The 20098-nt window shown below is 53.7% G+C and overlaps 1 protein-coding gene across 2 annotated transcripts; it reads right to left on the bottom strand.

Moving 5' to 3' along the window:
- Positions 1 to 1015: 1015 nt before the first annotated feature.
- Positions 1016 to 19831, bottom strand: RNASET2 (ribonuclease T2). Of its 2 annotated transcripts, none has more exons than XM_027603016.2 (10): positions 19710 to 19831; positions 19333 to 19502; positions 17366 to 17426; positions 15644 to 15699; positions 14282 to 14339; positions 11405 to 11472; positions 7794 to 7907; positions 4733 to 4778; positions 2965 to 3039; positions 1016 to 1453 (listed from the first exon to the last, which is right to left on the bottom strand). In XM_027603016.2, exons 2-10 carry the CDS (start codon positions 19419 to 19421, stop codon positions 1277 to 1279), a joined length of 744 nt encoding a protein of 247 aa, XP_027458817.1. In that variant the 5' UTR covers positions 19422 to 19502; positions 19710 to 19831; the 3' UTR covers positions 1016 to 1276. The 2 variants fall into 2 exon arrangements, with proteins under 2 accessions (XP_027458817.1, XP_027458818.1); XM_027603017.2 differs by having other exon boundaries at positions 19333 to 19492; positions 19710 to 19819.
- Positions 19832 to 20098: the final 267 nt, after the last annotated feature.

Below are 20098 nucleotides of genomic sequence, written 5' to 3'. Positions count from 1 at the left end.
TCCTTTGTTACGGCAGCCCTGGGAACATACAGAGATGCACCCTGTGGGGAAATAAAATTAGGACTTGCTCTGATGAGAAATCCAGCATCTTTTAAAAAATCTTCTTGCTTGCTATTGGGATCAGTCATGCCTGTTCACTAACACTAACCCTAAAACACGAAAGGAAACATCAGTCCGTCCTCACAGCATGACCTTTTGTAGCCATTCAATTCAGTAGGTTTTTCTGTTAGAGGCGGTTATTTTGAAAACACGTCCTGTCCTTAGGGCGAAGTGAGTTGCTGTCCTTAGGGCGAAGTGAGTTGCTGTTCCGAAGTTCACAGAGGCAACTCTATTTCAAGTGTTTGATGAGAAAGGAACTACGACGGCATCAACCTGATTAAGACGAACAGAGGGGTCCTCTTTTCTCCCCCACAGCCAAACACGTCTCGGAAGGGCAGAGACCCAGGGCGGGTCACGGTGCGAGGGTCTGCATTTCACAGACCGTCAGGTGTCCTCGCTTCACAGACGGAGCCGCCGTGCAGCAGGGGGGTGGCCTGCGCGGCGGCGGGGGGCGCCGCGGCGTCCTGCACAAAGGGAAGGGCGCAGTCTCCGGGGGCGGGCATGGGGCGCAGCCCCCCACGGCTACACTGTGTCACTGCGCGCTCCGAGCCCCGATTCATCAGCGGCCCCACCAGGCTGCGGCTGGGCTGCCTCCTCTCAGAGAGGAACCCAAACAGGGCCTGCGCTGATGTTGTGCAGCCCCCGACCGGGTGGGGATGCTGGCTGGCAGGTCCCCTGCAGCGCCCCCCGGAGCGTCTCGCCTGCCCGCGCCAGGCCACCGAGGGAACGCGGGTGAACATGTTCCGAGCTAGGAGGTGAGACGCCCACCCACCGCTGGCCTGATCCCAGCCTGAGAACAGGCCCCGCGCGACCCCCCCCACGCCAAGGAGGCCGCCTGCTCGGAATCCCCACTGTGTGCCCACCTCCAAGGAGGCCTGCCGAGCCCAGGACGCCAAAGAGTATAATAAAGAAGAAAGAAAGAAAATCTGTATCCTTTATTCCAACCACAAAGCCTCTACCGAGGCGTCGGAGGCTTCCTTTCTCCCGCGCACCCGTACTCAGCCCAGATTTACAGGTACAGCGTCAGCGCGCCGGCGTGAAGGGAAACCAAATCAGAACAGCCCTGCAGTAAAGACACTCGCAAACGCACCGTTCCACTTGGCAGCCGCTTTCTGACAGGCAGCGGTTTGTGCATCTCTCCAGCTTTTCAAAACAACATCCCCGTGGCCTGTGGGCGTCAGGGAGCGGTCTGCTGGGGCGGGGGGTAGAAGGCCGGGCCGTCCTCGCAGACCTCCAGCCCCGGGCCCCCGGCCCCCCCGGCCCCCCCGGGCTCCCCCGGCTCCGTGCAGTTCCGCAGCCGCAGCTCCCTGGTGAAGCACAGTTCAATCTGACCAATCGTCTGCACCTCCTCACCCTAAACACAGAAAATGAGGGACGTCTGAGAATTTGGATCTCGGAGGATCACCTGTTCTGTGGTCATCAAGTCTCTGAATCTGAAGAGACAAGGGGGGACTCCAGGGGCCAGCAACGAGTGGGGGCCCCCCACTCTGTCCAGCAGCGACCAGCGGGGGGGCCGCAGGGCTTGCCGCCCGGTCACCACCCAGATGTCCCCCGTGCCAGCCTGGTGGCCTCGTGGGAGGGGACACCGCTTGAACCTGAGGAACGTGCACCTCTGTGCACACAGCATAGGCATCATGGCGTTGGGAGACGTGGTTTTGTAGAATAAATGGGTCAAAGGACCCTACTGCTCAAAGAATTTAAGTCTTTATCGAAGCTGCCAAAAGAAACTACAGTCCCTGTATCCACTAGACAAGTATCTACGGTTAAAATGAATGAGACTAATAATGGAAAGCCTGAGAAAATCTCTAACTCAGAAACGTTTCGTACACCCGCCTCCTTCACTGTCCCTGCCGGAGCACGTGTGCTCTTGTTGTGGGGAAGTCTCGAGAAAACAAACCCTATTTGAGCACGGCATCGAAGAGCAGGGTGTGTGGGTGTGTGGGTGTGTGGGTGTGTGGGTGTGTGTGTGTGGGGGGGGTGTGTGGGTGTGTGGGTGTGTGTGTGGGGGGGGTGTGTGTGGGTGTGTGTGGGGGGTGTGTGTGTGGGTGTGAGTGTGTGTGGGGTGTGTGGGGGGTGTGTGTGTGGGTGTGAGTGTGTGTGGGGTGTGTGGGGGGGTGTGTGTGGGTGTGTGGGGGGGTGTGTGGGTGTGTGTGTGTGTGTGTGTGTGTGTGTGTAATTTTTTTTGACTCCAGTACAGTTAACATACAGTGTCATGTATGTTTCGGTGTGCAATACAGCGATTCAGCACTTCCATCCGACAGCTGGTGCTCATCACAAGTGCCCTCCTTCACCCCCATCACCTGTTCCCGATCCCCCACCCCCACCCCCTCTGGTGACCAGCAGCGTGTTCTCTAGAGTCAAGAGTCTCTCTCTTGGTTTCTCTGTTTTTCCTTTGCTTGTCTGTTTGTTTGTTTCTTAAATTCCACACAGGAGTGAAATCACATGGTATTTGTCTTTCTCTGACTGCCTTATTTTGATTAGCATCATAGTCTCTAGCTCCATCCACATCGTTGCAAATGACAAGATCTCATTCTTTTTTATGGCTGAGTAATATTCCACTGTGTATACACATCTTTATCCATGCATTAGTCGATGGACACCTGGGCTGCTTCCACAGTTTGGCTATTGTAGATGATACCGCTGTAAACACAAGGGCGCATGTGTCCCTTCGAATCCGTGTCTAACCATCTGCGATTTTTAAAGTGCACACAGCATTACCTGTATGCACACACTCCCACACACATGCACACACACACATCTCTGCCCCTGGGAACTCTATGGTGAGCACACAGATGCTGACTACGTTGAACCTGTCTTCTCGATAAAGACAGAAAGAGCAACAAAACATAGCACAGCACCTCTGACCTGTTTTGGTGGCAGACACTGGACTTTAGGTATGACTCCGTATATGCCAGCAAGGGCGTCTTTAATATCTGAAATCTGAAATGAAATAAAATGCATTAGAAATACTTGGACAGAGGCAGTGTAAGGGCTCCACCCCATGCACACGGGACACTCCGGCTTCCACGTGCACAAACACGCACAGCTGACCACAGGGCACAGTCCTCCGGGCACTCTGGGCTCGCAGACAAGACCCCGGGGACAGGCTGTCAGCCACCTGGGCTCCACCCTCAGACCACAGTGGCCCCCACATGTGCGCCACAGTCTCCACTCTCCCCCCTGCCCTGAGCTTCTGTCCACACCCAGAACCTAGGGGCTGCGTGCAATAGATCAGACCAACTTTCACGGGCCAGGACTCCTGTCTGAGCTCACATCTTGCTGCTTCTGAACCTAACAAAGTGCCTGCAGCACAGACAGGGAGCTCAAGACATTAGTTGTCCTTGGTGCTTTTACTGTCATTGAAATCCGTTCTCTGATAGGCACATTCTGGGCAAAAATGTAAACATAGTCCCCCTACCTGCTTGAACATGAACCCCGAGGGCCGAGGGGGCCCTGCAAACCCCCTCTCTCCTGGGGCAGCTGACACTGTCTCCCCAAGGTCGCTGTTCCCTCCCAGCCCCACTCTCGCTGCAGGCCGGACATCAAGCAGAAGATCAAGATCTGATCAAGGTCAAGCGGAAACCGGCTACAGGGTGGAGCACAGATGCCAGGGAGCACAGCAGAAATGCCGACCGATTTCATAGTCAGGAGACCTAAATGAGAGCTCGGTGTGCAGCCGGGAGACGGGAAACCAGGGATTGCTAAAAGCAGTACCTTTAATTCTTTTTGAATCCCAGGAGATTAAATCGGCTTATATAGAGAACACATCAGGTTCTCTTAACGCAGGAGTCAGCAAGCTTACTGTGCGAAGGGCCACAGGAAGTACTTCAGGCTCCGAGGGTCACTCAAGTGTCTTTCCGTGGGACACCTGCCCACGGAGTGTGACCACGGGGGACGGTAAAGGAACCCGCCGGGCCGTGAGCCAGTAAGACTCCCTTTATGAAAACAGGCTATCCTGGGTGGAAAACAGTTTGCATATGCTTACCAGACAGTAAGATCTGGTCTGTTTAAATTTCTGTAGTTTTGGGCGCCTGGGTGGCTCAGTTGGTTCAGCGACTGCCTTCGGCTCAGGTCATGATCCTGGAGTCCCGGGATCGAGTCCCGCATCGGGCTCCCCGCTCAGCGGGGAGTCTGCTCCTCCCTCTGACCCTCTTCCCTCTCGTGCTCTCTGTCTCTCACTCTCCCTCTCTCAAATAAATAAATAAAATCTTTAAAAAAAATAAAATTAAAAAATTAAAAAAAATAAATTTCTGTAGTTTTATCATGAAAACAAAACAAAACAAAAATCTTAGGCTTCTTCCTCAAACAAAATATTATAAAACGGAATGTGCTTTTCAAACCACTTACTCCCCTGCCCTGTGCGAGCCTGGAACACGCTTCTCACCGAGGGACCATGAACCTAGGCTTCAAGGTTTACGCAGCTTTCAGATCACACTCAATGTGCACTGGGAAACAAGATATAAATAAAGCCTACTTGGAAACATAATAGTCAAATAGGAGAGGGCTTGTTCGAGTCACTTTAAAACCCAAGTGCGGTGCTCAGGCTGCAGACACTCTACCGTGGGTGGGTGGATGCTAGGTGTCCTCAGGTGGCAGACACACATTCAGTTATGAAGCTGAAAGCAAGACTTACCTGGTAGTAATTGATAGATGGCTTTATTCCCAATTTTTGGAGCATGCTAAAATTTAAATTAAAAAAAATTAGCTGTATAATAACATACATTTTCCTTTCTTGTTCTTTTAAAACATATTTCCTAATAAAAATGAAGACACTCTTAAAAGAAAGCACTTATTTTCTATTGCTTTGGGCAATAAATCTGTGAGCAAGGACAGCACATAAATGGGACTCGGGCTTCCCTGACGACCCCTCCCCACAGCGCACCCACTGCGGATCTCTCTTTCAGCACCCGGACGGTTCTCGACAGTGGCCAGACGGCCCGTACCCACTGGAGTTGGCACACACATTACCACCTATTTGCCAAGCCTGCTTCAAAAGATAGTTAGCAACTGATTTTGGATTCTAGGCTCATCCTAGAAAACCACACTTGGTCAAATCTTTAAATACATTCAACACCCACAGACTTGAATCATTTCCTAAAGCATATGGTTTTGACCAGCTCTCCCATCAAAATACCATATGACTAATTTACCTATTAAATGATGGAGCACAATATAAACAATTCTCAGATTTAACAGTCCCGAAACAACACTTGAGCCTCCATCACGTCTCCCTGGATTATCCGGGCTATGACCGCCCAGAGCAGACGTAAGACCCGCGCTGCCTCTCTGGACAAGGACATCGTCAGATGAGTCTGCCCGAGGAAAACCAGACTGACCAGGGCACGCCTCCTCCAGCCGTGATTTCTGGCAACAGCATATATTGTGTTAACAAGACAGTGTTTGTAAAGAGCACACCACCAAGTGTCTGGGTCTCTGCTGTAGCGCTCCTGGCCTAGGCGGGAGGAGGTGGTCGGCAAGGGTCCTTGGAGCCTAGAAATAAATGTGCCCACGGCCTGTCCTCATGCTATCTGCGCAGTGTAAACACCAGATTTCAAAAGCTCTGGCTCCAGAAATGGAAAACTTCGCAAATTTTAAATATTTATTTCAAGTTGCAGTATTTTGGATACATTGAGTTAAATAATATAAAATCAATTTCACTGGTTTCTTTTTGCTCTTTTTAATGCGGTACTAGAAAATTTTAAGTTACATATGTGGTTTGCATTATTTTTCTACTGGGCAGTGTTGCTGAAGAGCCCGAGTCAGGTCACCAAGGAAGTGAGGCAGAGAGAGAGAAATATTTGGGGAAGCCTGGCATTCAGCCCAGATTAGTCTATATAATGTTTTCTATGGCGTTAAGATTAGATTGGCATTAATTTCCTGGCCCGTGTCTGTGGGTTATCTAAGATCCCCGGTTCACGACACTTTGCATTTTTCAGGTTTGCTACCTTCATATTATAAAGTGAATAAAACACTGCTAGTTTATGATAACATGACAGGCTTCCCTCTGAGAAAAAGATAATCTGTGGTAAGGGTTTATAATATAGAGAAAAATACAAGATCCCTTGTATTTTGTGAGTACTGAGATTTTTAGATTTTCCTTGGAGGAACGGGGAAAGAATATACTTTCTCTACAACTCTGCTCCCAGGTAGTCTGACAGACCTCATCTCCCCGCAGAGCGTTGTGTTCAGCAGGCCCCGAGTGCACGTTTCTGCAGGAGGAATAAGCAGGCGCCCCCAGCAGTGGTGAGGGCCTTGCCGACGCTGCAGCGACCCCAGGACTGGGGATCCTGCACACGTGTGTGCACACGGAAAGCTACAGAGATTCGGAAAGTGTAAACAGGAGGTACTTAATAGTTGTTGGATGAAAGGACGAATTATTTAGATGTTTTACATAAAGCCTTTCGGCAGTCCCCATTCACTGCCCTTTTCCTGACTGAGCAGAACTGGGCTTGGGCAGTGAGCCGGACCTCGCGCTGCTCAGGCGTCAGGGAAACCTGGGGCAGCCTCCTCTCTGCAGACGGCTCGCGAGCGGACCCCGCTCTGCCGGTCTGCACCGCGGAAACTCTCCCAGGTAACCCTCACGAGGATGTCTGCCCTGGGTATCACCTGCACTTTTGGGGTGAGGAAATGTTCCCAAAGGTCTTACTCTTGCTACGAGAAGAGCCTGCAGAGAAGCCCAGCACGCGGGAGCCGGGACGCATGGCTGGTGTGTACGCCCGAGCGGTGGTCCTCAGTCCTGCGGGTCCGAGAGCAGGAAGGCGTGGGACCCTGCGGGGACCCCTCCGGTCATCTTCCGGCACGGAGACGTAGAAACGACACAGGGCACAACGGGCCAGTGGCAGGCGCAGGATCCCAGGCACATGTGGCTCTGAGGACTCCCTTGCAGGGCGTAGCGCAGGCAGTCTTGTTCTCCCCCCGGGGTGCTCGCCCCTCCCCACCCAGATCCCAGTGACACAGGGGACCGGCTGTGCCTCTGTGCGCCAGGGGAGTAGAGCGCATGTGCAGAGAACGGCTGCGGGCCTACGCATCTTCTGAGCAGATGTGGTTCACAAGCTTAAACACAGGTGAATAGCAAAGGCGCTCAGTAGGATTCTGGCTTCTTCTAACTAAAGCAAACTATCTAATTTCCTGTCCTGGTCTTTAAAACGAGGTCACAGGTTTATTATGTGACCACTTAAATGAAGAAAAGCAAGAATTCCCCGCACACCTGGTCACCAGAAATGCTCAGACAGCGGACGGCCAGCCTCACCCCCAGCTCTCGGTCACGGGCCGGGCAGGATGAGCAGGTGGGGCCCTGGCCCTCAGCAGGGCCATCCGGAGGGGGTTTTTACGAGTTCTGGGTCTGGGTAATTTCTAGGCTCTGAGGACCCCTGCCTACTACCTCCTCCTGCTTGTTCCAGAAACACTAGAGCAGAGAACCGAACACTTAGTGATGCACGGTCTTTACAAAACCTGCCGTGTTAATGCAATAGCCTTTCGTCAGAAATCCCGGCTGAAAGACGCGTGCCTGGTCAGTCTTGTTTCCTCCGGCCAACTCACCGTCCGACGACGTCCGAGCCCACACAGGGCCCTACGTCTCCGAGGCTGCTCGACGTGACCACGGCCCAGACTGACCTGCAAGGCTGGGTGGGAGATGGTAGGATTCCTCAGGACGGTTCCGCGCCCTGAGGGCCAGGCCCCAGGGGGCCCCCTACCTGTTAAGCGCCAGCCCCTGGTACAGGTCCAGGCTTCCACCGAAGTATTTCTTCTGTGAGTTGAGGGCGTCTACCTGGGCGGCACAGGTGCCGTGCTTCTCCCACTCGTGCTTCCTGGGAGAGTGTTTTCATAAACAATCTCCGGTTAAAAGTCATGAAACAGATTCACAATGAAGAGTTCACACCTACGACAGGATATTCGCACGCACGTTGTTTCTTTTACGAATAAAGAGGCTAAGATTCCTTATGTGCAACAGGCCCGACTCGTGAGCCCCCTGCGCCAGGGAATGAGGCCCCAGGGGACAGAGTCCGGTCTCCAGAGGGCGCTCATCTCCCTGCAGCCCCTCCCTGCAGTCAGGGACAACTCACTCCGGTGACTCGGCACGAACCCCGGCTGAGGAAAAACAAAGCGCCCCCACGCAGGCAGGCACCCAGCCATCACGGGGCTTGGGGGTTCCGCTTCACAGGGACGCCAACCGGTCCTTTCTTTATTTTTTAATTTTATTTTTTATTTTTTTAAGATTTTATTTTGTTTATTTGATAGAGAGACACAGCGAGAGAGGGAACACAAGCAGGGGGAGCGGGGGAGGGAGCAGCAGGCTTCCCGCCGAGCAGGGAGCCCGATGCGGGGCTCGATCCCAGGACCCCGGGACCATGACCTGAGCTGAAGGCAGACGCCCAACGACTGAGCCACCCAGGCGCCCCCGACCGGTCCTTTCTAGGCAGCTAGCCAAGAAGAGGGAGCAGTGCCACCTCCTGAGAACGCCGGAGGCCCACTCCCCATCTCCGCCTCTGCCCACCGCGACTGTGTCCTTGTCCGCCCACAGACAGAACTCCAACAGAACACGCGAACAGCAATATGGGTTCGAGAAGAATATTGTTGATAACAATTCCCCATGTTCTATTGCAGTTAACTAGGAAATTTCACATTCTTCTGCAAGGCAACAATACTGCTGGCTTAGAAATGGGGAAACTGAGGCAGAGGGGCTGGCGAGGCGCCCTGCTGAGGCCACTCGGCCGGGAAGTCCCAGAGTCTGCACCTGAACGGCACTCTGGACTCTACAGCCGGGGCCCCTCCGGCTGCACTGCGGTGCCATCCCAACACCCCAGCAACGTGGGGTGCACCGCCTTCACAATCGCGGACACTATCGAGTGGGACGTTAGCCATCATTAGCGTGGGAATATGGAAGGGGCATTCATGAAGGCGTCCTATGCTGTCTTACAGAAGTGTGATCTGAATGGACGCTGATGCGTCGGTAAAGCTCATCCACAGGGCCAGTGTTAAATGACAAGTTGCTCCAGCCCAAGAAAACGGCGTGGGAACAGCTACCTTTCTTCATCTACCACGGTTTCTGGGGTGAATTATTTCCACAGAGTAGAAAAAGGAGTTTCTTTCCGACTAGATGAAAATGGAACCCGAATTACAGACGCCCTCGCTTCTGCGGAGCTGGAATCATTCTAGAACCTGTCATACAGGGTGCTGGCGGAGCAATGAGCTTCGTGCCGTTCCCCGCACATAAGACATATTCAATAAATGTCAGTTGTTATTACGTTTGGATCAAGCTCAGCTTAAGGGTCAGAATCTATTAGAGCATTGTTAGCGTACATCCAACGTTGACTCCCACATCACTTGGAATTGGACAGTTTGCATTTAACACGAAATGGTCAGTTACCGGGCAGAGGTGCCCATCCTGTGGCCCTGTCGCCCGCCAGGAGGGCACACGAGCAGGCCCGGGGGCTGCCCTCTGGGATGAGAGGTGGGGGCTCCTCTGGGACGTTGAGGCCCAGGACACCTCCCACAGTGAGGCTGCTCGCCAAACTGGGCCTCACTCAACTCTCATTTTTCTTTGCACAAGCATCAAGAACAGAAATCCTACTTCGCAGGGGGCTCTGTCCATGGCATTTTTCAATGTGGCAAATTTGATGAATAGATTTAATCTTAGAGAATTATCTCGAGCATAAAGTAAGACCAAGACCATGTACTCTGCATACTTGCTTCCTATTTGGGATAAACGAGGACAGTTTTCGGACAGGAGCCCTCCCCCACCCCCAGCCCCCAACGACGAAGCCGAGGTGGACAGGCCTGAGTGCCTCTAGGACCCTCTAGAAACTCACACAGCAAAGGGAATTTGGGCAACAGGGAAGCATGACCCAACGCCGCATGCAGGGGGCCAGTGACAGTGACTGCCCTGTACTCGGGCGCTCCAGGAGCATAAATACTAAGGAGAGTGGGACAGTCACCTCTGAGTTGACAACAGAAGTTTTTAGATGTGCTTCTTACTATCCAACCTGAAAAAGTATCATTTTGCCTTTACAGAGCACAAACACATGTGTACTCTGCCCACACTATTACATGTTCAAGGACCAGCTCGGACCGCCTTCTTTACGGGTGTTTGTTGATTTATTGTTAAGTCACCTGGCAGCAACAATCTGACTGATGGTGTCATGGAACACATCGGAACAAGTGGAAACTACACTCGGCATACTTTGCACAGATTCGGCATTTTACGCGCACTGTGAAGTGCTGTAGACGGTTTCCCCTGCGTTCCCCTACCCCCCCACTCTAGCTCAGTTGGGCGACAAGTTCTGGGAAAGCGTTCTCTGGAATGCAGCTGTGCGGAACGTGTGTCGGAGACCCGGGCCATTCCTCTCCCTAACTCTGAGTGCTTCTCCTGTTGAAGAGACCGGGGCGGCAGACCTCAGGGCCACACCTCTGCCACACTTGTCGGCCTAAGCACCAGGGAGCCCGGGGGACAGGCACCCAGTGCCCCTCCATGGTTTCAGAAAGCTTCCGTCTACACTTAATTCCTTTCCTGGATGTTCCACACACAAATATTTCCAAACTGAATTAATCATTTTGGACAAAATCTGAATAATTGCAATGTGAATTATAAACTGCCCCACTGGAGCGAGGCAGAGACAATAATTATTTTTGGTTAATATAACGTAAATAAAAGGAATGTTCATTTTACCTTCTTCAAAAGCAATGACTTAAAAAGCTACCTTGAGTTAAACACAGCATTTTTCTCCTTGGCTCAGCTCCCACTACACTTAGAGATGTTTCTGCGGATCGAGCCGCAGGTGGGACCTCACCCTGTCTTCCCTAAGTCGTAACACGGGACCGCGATCTTCTGAAGTGCCTCTTCTTCTTCCTTGATGTATCTCGAGACAACAGCACAAAGTCTTTAAGAAACATTCTCTCCTGCCTGCGTCAAAGCGACTGCCCCTTAGGTACCCACGTATTTGGCTTAATGAAACCTCAGGAAAGGAGAGTCTAAAACAAAGTGATGAATGAAATAGCGGATTAAGAGCAACTCTATAAATTCCACTTGCCTGCACTTTTTTTTTTTCTTTCAAATACCCAGCACAGAACCCAACGCGGGGCTCGAACTCACAACCCTGATATCAAGACCTAAGCTGAGATCAAGAGTCAGATGCTCAACTGACTGAGTCACCCGGGCGCCCCTCGCTCGCATTTTTTATCTATTGGAGAAAGGCCCTGAAAATGGCATCCCAAATAAAAGGTGGTTCACACATCTGCGCCTCAGAAGGGTGGCCCCGTGGTCTGTCCCTGCGCCCCCAGCCCGAGGCTGCTGCGCTCTTGCACTCACCAGAAATGGCTGTGATTTAGTGGATGGATCACATCAGGCCAGTACATCTTCATTTTGGGCAGAAGGTCCTGTGCATAAAAAAAAAAAAAAAAAAAAAAAAAAAAATCTGTGTAGGACCTAACAACTCAAAACCTAGAAGGCAAATCTGATAAACCAATACATTAAATACGAACTGTCCTCTGTTAAGCAATAACGGTCAGGTGAGTAAAATGATTTCTTACAACATATATAAAAGTGAAATCTAATCATGAAAGTGCATTGGAAAATAGGAGTACGCAGAGGGGCGTGGGTAAGCACACGGTGGTTCACCCAGACAAGGGAATGTTAGCTCTAACGAGAAACCAGCCATCAAGTGATGAAAGAACATGGAAGAGCCTTCCATGCACATCACTGAGTGGAAGATGCCAATGTGAAAAGGCTGTGAGTCCCGACGTGTGCTACTCTGGAAACGACAAGAGTACAGAGACAGTGAAGGGTCAGTGGTGTGAGGGGCTGGGGGGGGGAGGGGTAGTGGGAGAACGAAGGATTTTAGGGCAGGGAGACGCCTCTGTATATGGTATAACGGGGGATGCACGTCATTACGTAGCTGTCAAAACCTGTAAAACTGTGACAGGGCGAGCCTACTGGGAACTGCACAGTGTCTGCTAGCGATGAAGTACCCATTCCGTGACAAGCGTCCCGCATGAACGCAAGGTGTCAACCACAGCGGACATGGTCTGTGTGTTCAGGGGACATACATGGGAACTCTGCACTTGCCACTTAATTTTTCTGCTTTAGGTTTCTGAGCCTGCTGTAAAAAGTAGCATCTACTAATGAAAACACACACCACAAAACTCAGGTTCTCCTTTCCCCCAAGAGGAGCTCCTCTGGGCTGGGTGGGCTGTGCTCTACAGATAGTTGCTCTAAATTGCACAGCGTTCAGGTTTACTTTTCAATTTCTACAAACCCACTAGACCAGAAATAAGGTTCACTCAAAACAGTGTCCAAACAAACTCAGGGCAACCTTGCTTCCCCCTATCTGCCATCGCCCCCCGCTACCCGCCAGCCACCGGACAAGCGGACACCCCGCGCGTCCCCTGCCTGGTGAGCCCTGCCCCCACGCTCCCACAGCCGAACTTCCCGGGCAGCCGTCTGCCTCACTGATTCCGTGTCCCACCGTCTTGCACCTCCCACGCTCTGGCTCAGCTCCCAACAGCCCTAGAGGAGGGGGGAGTAGGCCACTTTCGTGGCGGACCCACACTACAGCTGGGCTTTCTGGGACACAGCAAGTAACCCAGCAGTGTTGCGAGCGAAGAGTGGCTTGCGGCCACCTCCCCACCTTGCCCAGCAGGCCGCTCAAAGGAAAGGGCATTTTCAGCCTTCCTTTTACGAACCCTGTTAGTGCCCCTTCCCGAATCCCCCCTCTCCTGGCTTCCCTCCTCCCCTCCCCTCCTCCGGCTGCTTGCCACACGCCCCCCCCCCCCCGCCCCGCCCCATCTCTGCGCCAGGCTCGGCCCTGCTTCTCCACGCCACCCACGTTCACACCTATGCGCTTCACACCACCTATGTACTGATCGCACCCAAAGTTCATCTCTAGCCCAGACTGCTCCTGTGACAGACACACGTAACCCAGCTGGACGTTTCCAGGGCACTTCAAACTCAACACGTGCAAAGCTGACTGTCAACCACACACCCGCCAAAGCCCGGTTCCCCCGCCAGTGCCCCCATGTCAGGAAGGAGGACACCCCCAGCAAAGCCCATACCCAGAGCCCCACGGGAAGCTTCTCTCCCAGCTAGTCACCGAGCCTTGTCACCTCGACTTCTGGGATCCCCTCTTGCTCTCCATTCCCACGGCCTCTGCCTACTCAGCTCTTCAGGCCCGGCGCATGCCCCACACCAGCTCTCATGCGAGCCAGCACGGCAGCCGGGCTCTTTCCCTCTCCGGCGGGAATGCTAGAGGCACCCAGCACATTGTCAATTAATCTGTAATGCCACTGTCGGGTCACGAGGCTCTAAGCAGGAACATCCCCGCGGTATTACGCAAGCTGCAGTGAGTCTGGGAAGGGGGACGTGGGTCTGAGGAACGAGGCATCACCAGGCTTTGGGGTGCGCTAATAATTCTTACAGACAGTCCTCACACTCAGGCCTCTGGGTGCATGCCAGTGAAGGTCCTTACAGGAAGGAAAGAGGAGAAAATACCATGTGGACTAGAACATGTGAAGGGTTTGGAACTTCCTGCCTTGCCCTTTTGGGGGCCGTATATTCATGGGAAGGACCCCCATTCTAGCAAATCCTGATGCCATCTCATGTTTTCAGGGAGGGAGGCCCTACCCTGTAAATCCAGGTACTCGTTACCTGACAGATGACTGGTTACACGTACAACAAAGTGTCTCAAGAGAACATCTGCTAGCATTGCGGGTAAAAGCCACTCCCTGGGCTATTCAGTAACACAGGCCTTTGTGCTGGGAGGGCCCATCCCTCCCTTTCTGCTCACAGGCCCTCCCTGGAAACCCACTCGCCTACAGCCAGAAAGGACAGGTGTGGTACCCTGTGCCGGTCCTCCAAGCCAGAGAGGTCTAGAAATGCTGACCAGGAGGCACAGGGGACCCGGGACTAACGTGGCCGGCGGGGGGCAGTCGGGGTCGGCTTCACCCTCGTCTGCTGTCACTTCACACAGTTCCCTTTTCGTGGTGTGGGCCCCGGGCAGGGGAGAAAGGTTAGTTTGGATTTAATGTGTGGGATTCTTTTAGGGATTCATAAATCCAGAAAAAGTGCCAGGGGTTGATTCCTGGTGAATACGATTATGATTCCTCATTTGAAAGCATGCCGTTGAGGGTGCACTTCTGAGAAGTTAACCGAGCGCAGCATCTGCAGTGGCGACATAATGAACAGTGTTACCTTAATCTCTTCTAAATTAAAGGGCCATGATCCATTACATTCTTCTGCTTTATCAGGCCTTGAAATTAAAATGAAAAACAACAGCAATTAGTCTTGGTTGAGATGAGCTCCCAATGCGGGAGGAAGCACTACCATTAACGTCTGTGGGAGCATCTGCGGGAGCAAAGGCAGAGACACGCTAAGGCTGTGTGAGTCACCTAACAACGCTCAGGTAGGGGCGGTCAAGGAACGCGCCCAGGAGCAAGGCTCACGATGACTCTCGCCCCGGAAGCAAAGGAAACAAGCCGGTAGGGGGAGCTCGGGAGTCAGGCCGGGTCCCAAGGGCTCTGCCCGCTGCCAATCCCCACGCCAACGGGCCCCAGGGAAACTCCCTGTCTTTACGGGACGGTGAGGCTCAATGACGCAGCCTACAGACACTGCTCAGAGTGCCTGCCCACGGCCCAGGCTCAGCTAGCACGGCTTCTTCCCAGCACGGATCCCCTCCCTACTTCCCCACGTCTAATTCTGGACGTGTCAACTCCCGGTCTTCAGAGGCAGCGGGGTTCACCAGGCCACCGGATCTACTTCCGAGACCCCCAACATGTCTCCAGTGTCAACAGGCTGGCCCAGCACCCCGGAACTAGCGCAGCCCCCTGCCGGGATGGGGGCACACTGTGCACCGTCCTCCCAGCTACACGTGAAGCGGCAGGAACTTCAGCACGACCCGAGGAAGCCTCACTCCCTGAGACTGCAGGGTCGCTGACGAGTCTGTGGCAAAGGAGGGGCCGGAGCCGGGTCCCTGGGCCGCAGTCTAATTTGCTGCTCACAGAACCCCATTCCTGAGGAACAAGCAGGTACTGACAAAGGCCAGGAGGGCCCCTCCCCCACGGGAGCAGCTGGACAAGGGCATCCCCTTGACAGGCTGACTCATGGGCACAGTGAAACACGACAAATACATGCACAAAGAGGGAAGAATAAACTACACAAAATGCAGGCAAAACCTGAACGATGAACTCGGGTATCTGTGTACGATGTAGACACATATATGCACGTGTACAAGGCACACGCGCTTACTTATTTTTATGTATCTACTTATTGCCCCCAAAGAAGGATAAGACGACAGGGTGACATTTAGTGACCCCAGCCTGGACCCAGAGTCCCTACCAGCAGATGTAAAAGCTGCATCATCCCTGTTCCACCAAACAGAACTGAGCCACAACAAAATTAGGGTACTGTACAACCTGCGAAGATATTTTAAAATAAGGACTTGGTCCACTGAATAAACTAACAAAAATCACGAGTGTAACTCTTAGGACCAGCCTCAATCTACTTTTGGGTTAGCTAGTCTTTCCCTATTCAAGCGTGAACGGCACTAGGGCTTGCCATAATCCGTGGATGGTCCAGTAATCCGGAGGGTCTCTGCAGTCGTTCTCAACCTCCTGCAGAGAAAAGACAGACAGCACATCACTGTTCCGCGGCTTACTGACTGCGGCTTCCAGCCCTGAGGAGCAACCTGGGGGCGGGCGCTCCGTCTGGAAGGAGCGGCCCAATCCTCGATTACATAACACAATTAAAAACTGAGTTTTGCCTTTTTTTATGTGTTCTCAAATTAAGTCAGTCTGATGGAAACACACCTATTTGCCCATGCATTTTCTTATCGTGTAATCAAAACTAAATGTTTGAGGGCTCACAGTACCGGTGCAATGAGCTGGTTCAGGCGCCAGGTCTGGATGCGTTAGTGATACGGTTAAGCGTGGACGTTACAGAATATGGACGTGAGTGCGAGTGCTCTGGAGCAAAAACGCCAAGGTGAGGACAGGACAATAAAGATAAACTCACGGAGATAAAAGCTCACTAGCATACTCTTTAGGGACCTCCAAACTGTTTAGCTAAATTGGGGAGTTCTTCCAAAACAACCATCAAGAAATGTATCGGCTATGGGACCGATGCCCCCGCGGGGAATAAACCCATGAAAAGCGGGTGTGGGTGTCTGGTGAGGAACAAGTGGGGCTCCGGGCAGATTTGCAAGGCTTTCCTGTGGGGATCACCTTCCGTGGGGAGGCAGCTCTGCCCCAGGTTGGTCTGGAAATTAGGGAGGCTCTGGTTTAGGAGACTGGCACAAGGGGGCATGAAAGATACCTGCCACAGACCCGAGAGGGCAGAGAGGCAGAATGACAAAAGTGCAGGATCGGGGCGGGGGGCGTATCCTGCACCTCTCCTGACACCCTGGGCTCCTCCCTCGGGAAAGCAGGGGGCCCATTTCCCGCAGGTGCCCGACTGGTGAAGAGCAAGGTCAGGACCCACGCCGGGGCGGGGGGGGGTCTTCTGTCAGCCCCACGTCCAGTGTCTCAGATGAGCCTCTAAGGGGTGACTGGGACCCAGGGGCAGCTTTCACTAAATCACCAGCAAGTACCTGTCAGTCCCCGGCACGTGCCCGGAGCACTGAGGACCATGGAGAAAGACACACCAGCCACCGCCCCGTAACACTTATGTCACTCAGGCGGGGAACAAGCCCGGAGACAGCCCCACTGCCCGGGATGCCACCAGGGCCAGAGTACCGGGACCCCTTGTCATGGGCACCCTGCGGTGCCCTAACAATTCCCTAACAAGGACGCTTCCCTAGCAGAAGACTTTTTTTTAAAAATCTCATTTGTGAAGCCCCAAGGTAGGAATGCATTTCAGTGCACAGGAACACACCCACATTTTGTCACAGAAATGCCTCAGCCACCAAAGGACCTTGCTCCCTGCCCCGAGGCAGATCTTCCGGTGTCACCCAACACAGGAGCTCTCCACAAACGGCCGGGCCCGCAGGACCCAGGGCTCCCGCGATGTCCCGCCGCCAGGGTGGAGAGCTAGATCTCCAACAACACTCAGGGCTGGTCACCACGCTCCATTCTCCGCCCTCCGACACTCCTCACACTGGAGCACAGCAGCAGCACGAGAGGCAGGAGACAATGAGGTGTGAAGTTTAGGAAACTTGACCCAGAGAGAGAAGCCTCGCAGCAGAAGCGAGACAAGGCTACAAATGACAGGCCAGCCCGAGGGCAAACGTGGGCACAGAAACCCACTATGCACGAACGGGCCAGTCGAGGCAGAAAAACTCACCTTGCACACCGTTACAGGCCAGTGGTGAACCATAATCAGCTTTTTCCACTCATGGTTGCCACTGTTAAAAGACAAGGAACTTATGTCTCAAGAACTGTTTAAAGAAAAATTAATTCATCCATCCATTTACACCATCATGCATTCAACAAACACGGAGTGATTGTCACGGGCCAGGCGCTACTGCAGGATGGGGCAACGCTGTGAATGAGGGACCGGGTCCCCAGGCACTACCGTGGGACAGGGCCACTGTCCTGAGCGAGGGACCCGGTCCCCAGGCACTACCGTGGACGGGGGCACTGTCCTGAGCGAGGGACCCGGTCCCCAGGCACTACCGTGGACGGGGGCACTGTCCTGAGCGAGGGACCCGGTCCCCAGGGACTACCGCGGACGGGGGCACTGTCCTGAGCGAGGGACCCGGTCCCTACCCTCTTGAAGCACACATGCCAGGGAAGGAGACAGGGGCCATGGTAGCTAAGAGAACACACATGGTGCCCCACAATGACAAGTGACAAAGAATATAAGTAAGCAAGAGGACAGGCATGTCAGCAGTGGAGACAGGAACTGAAATCTTAGGCCAGAAAGCCCGGGAAGGTCTCACTAAAGGTGGGGGCAGAGGCCAGGAAGCAGAGGGAAGGAGCCCTGAAGTGCCTTCCTCCTAGGGTTGGTCACGAGTATAAAAGCAGAAGCATCGTCATCCCTTAGCCACATTTGTGAAACCCATAAGGCCTTCAAACCTGAATTTTTTTGTGGTTCATTTGGCAACAAAACATGACCTCAACTAGTTTGAGCTGCTCAGTGCTCTACACCCCTCAGTGTGAAGGTGCAGGAGCTTGGCCCCACGGTGCTCCCTCAGACACGGTGCTCCCTCGGATACAGTGCTCCCTCAGACTCGGTCCGGAGCATGGCCGTGCCCCCCATGACCCACAGGCCCTGAAACCCCCTGGCTCTAGGACCTCCAGGTGAGGCAGAGCGGAGCTATGTCTGCAAATAGGTCGAAGCAGGAAGGAGAGCTGGTGAAAACACTCTACAGATGGGAAACGTCAGCGGCCACAAAGGGACTTCCCTCAGACAGACACTTAATTCAGGATAAATTAGATTTTAGAAGGAATGATTCAAAAGTAAAACAGGACCAAGTTCTCACACATTGGCTTCTGTAAAGAGATGAGTCCTGCTGAATAAGTACAGAATCACAATTCAGATGTTACACAAACTTAAAAGTTGTAAGTTGCACTCAGTATAAAAAAGAAAGATGATGAGCTGCAGCATGAGAGGCAGGTGCTGCCTACTTAGGAGGCAGGCGCTGTTGTTATGTCCACTTGACAGATGAGCAAAGCCACACAGGGAGCTCCAAGGTCACACATCTGGATGAACCAGGCTGGCACTCAACCAGTACCCCATACTACCTCTCCAATGATACACTCTTAACCTGACGGCAAAAACTAATCCATTAATTAATGTAGCTCTTTTTCAGAAAATAAGCTTTCTGGGGAAAGCTGAAATATAGTGTTACCTTTTCAAGTAGATGATAAAACAGCAATGACAATTAAAAAGTAAAACCCACCTTTTCCCTCACCTACCATGTAAGTACGAAAGCTTTTATTAAATACGGTATCATTACCGAAAATAAATAGAAGAAAAAATTAAAATCTGGTGCTCAAAATTTGGTTTCCTCTACAGAGGTGCAACAAGAATCCTCCACAAACCCGCCTGTTTACCCGGGATCTGCTGCACCACTGAATGAAAAGGAGGAAGGGGAAGGCAGGGGGATGAAGAGCCAGCGTAAGAAACTTAAAAAGAGGAACCAGCACCATATCCCCGACGTTGTACTGGAACCTAACCCAAAAGTGCGCGTCTACAATGTCGGAGGGTGTCAGAGCACCTGCCGGGGCCTCGACCCGACCCCAGGCCCCCGGCCCCTGCGGAAGCTCAGAGCCGCCCCACCCACTCCCAGGGGGTCCCGGGCTCACCTTCTCCGGGACGCGCGCGCGCCGCCCAGGCAGCACAGCGCCAGGCAGAGGGAGCTCAGGAGCAGGCTGTGGGGGGCTGCAGGCTTCATCGTGCCCCACACCCGAGGACTACACGCTCACGTGCACAAACGCTCAGCTCTTAAGTATCCGGCGCCAGGCCCTGCGCTTCCCTGAAAATGTGCAGAACTCCTGAAGCCCACCTCCCACCGGCCGGCGGCCGACTCCACCCTCAAGGCGTCCGCCGTCCCGAGGGGGCCCCCAGCCCGCCGTCCCAGGTGGGCCCCGGCGCCCCCCCAAACCGGCCGTCCCGAATGGGCCCCGGCGCCCCCCCCAAACCGGCCGTCCCGAATGGGTCCCGGCCAGGGCCCCCGCCTCACCCGGGCCCCCCCAGGCGTGCACACGTCCCTGCCAATGCCGCACCGCAACCCCAACCGCGACCTCGCGGTTGACACCGCCCACAGTCAGGACCTGCGCGTTTCCGTCCCTGGGCGGCCGGCCCTGGACACGCCTCCCTAGACGGGCACGCCCCCGGCCCGGCAGACACACCCCCGTAGTCGGGCACGCCCCTAATCCCGGCCGACACGGCCCGTGACGCCCCGCCACCAGGACACGCCCCCGTAGACGGGCACGCCCCCGGCTCGGCAGACACACCCCCTGACGCCCCGCCGCCGGGACACGCCCCCGTAGACGGGCACGCCCCCGGCTCGGCAGACACACCCCCTGACGCCCAGCCGCCGGGACACGCCCCCGTAGACGGGCACGCCCC

Source organism: Zalophus californianus, chromosome 7 (genome assembly GCF_009762305.2).
Source record: "Zalophus californianus isolate mZalCal1 chromosome 7, mZalCal1.pri.v2, whole genome shotgun sequence".
NCBI classification, from domain to species: Eukaryota; Metazoa; Chordata; class Mammalia; order Carnivora; family Otariidae; genus Zalophus; species Zalophus californianus.
Note: the sequence above shows the minus strand (reverse complement) of the source record. Positions and strands in the feature narration are given on the sequence as shown.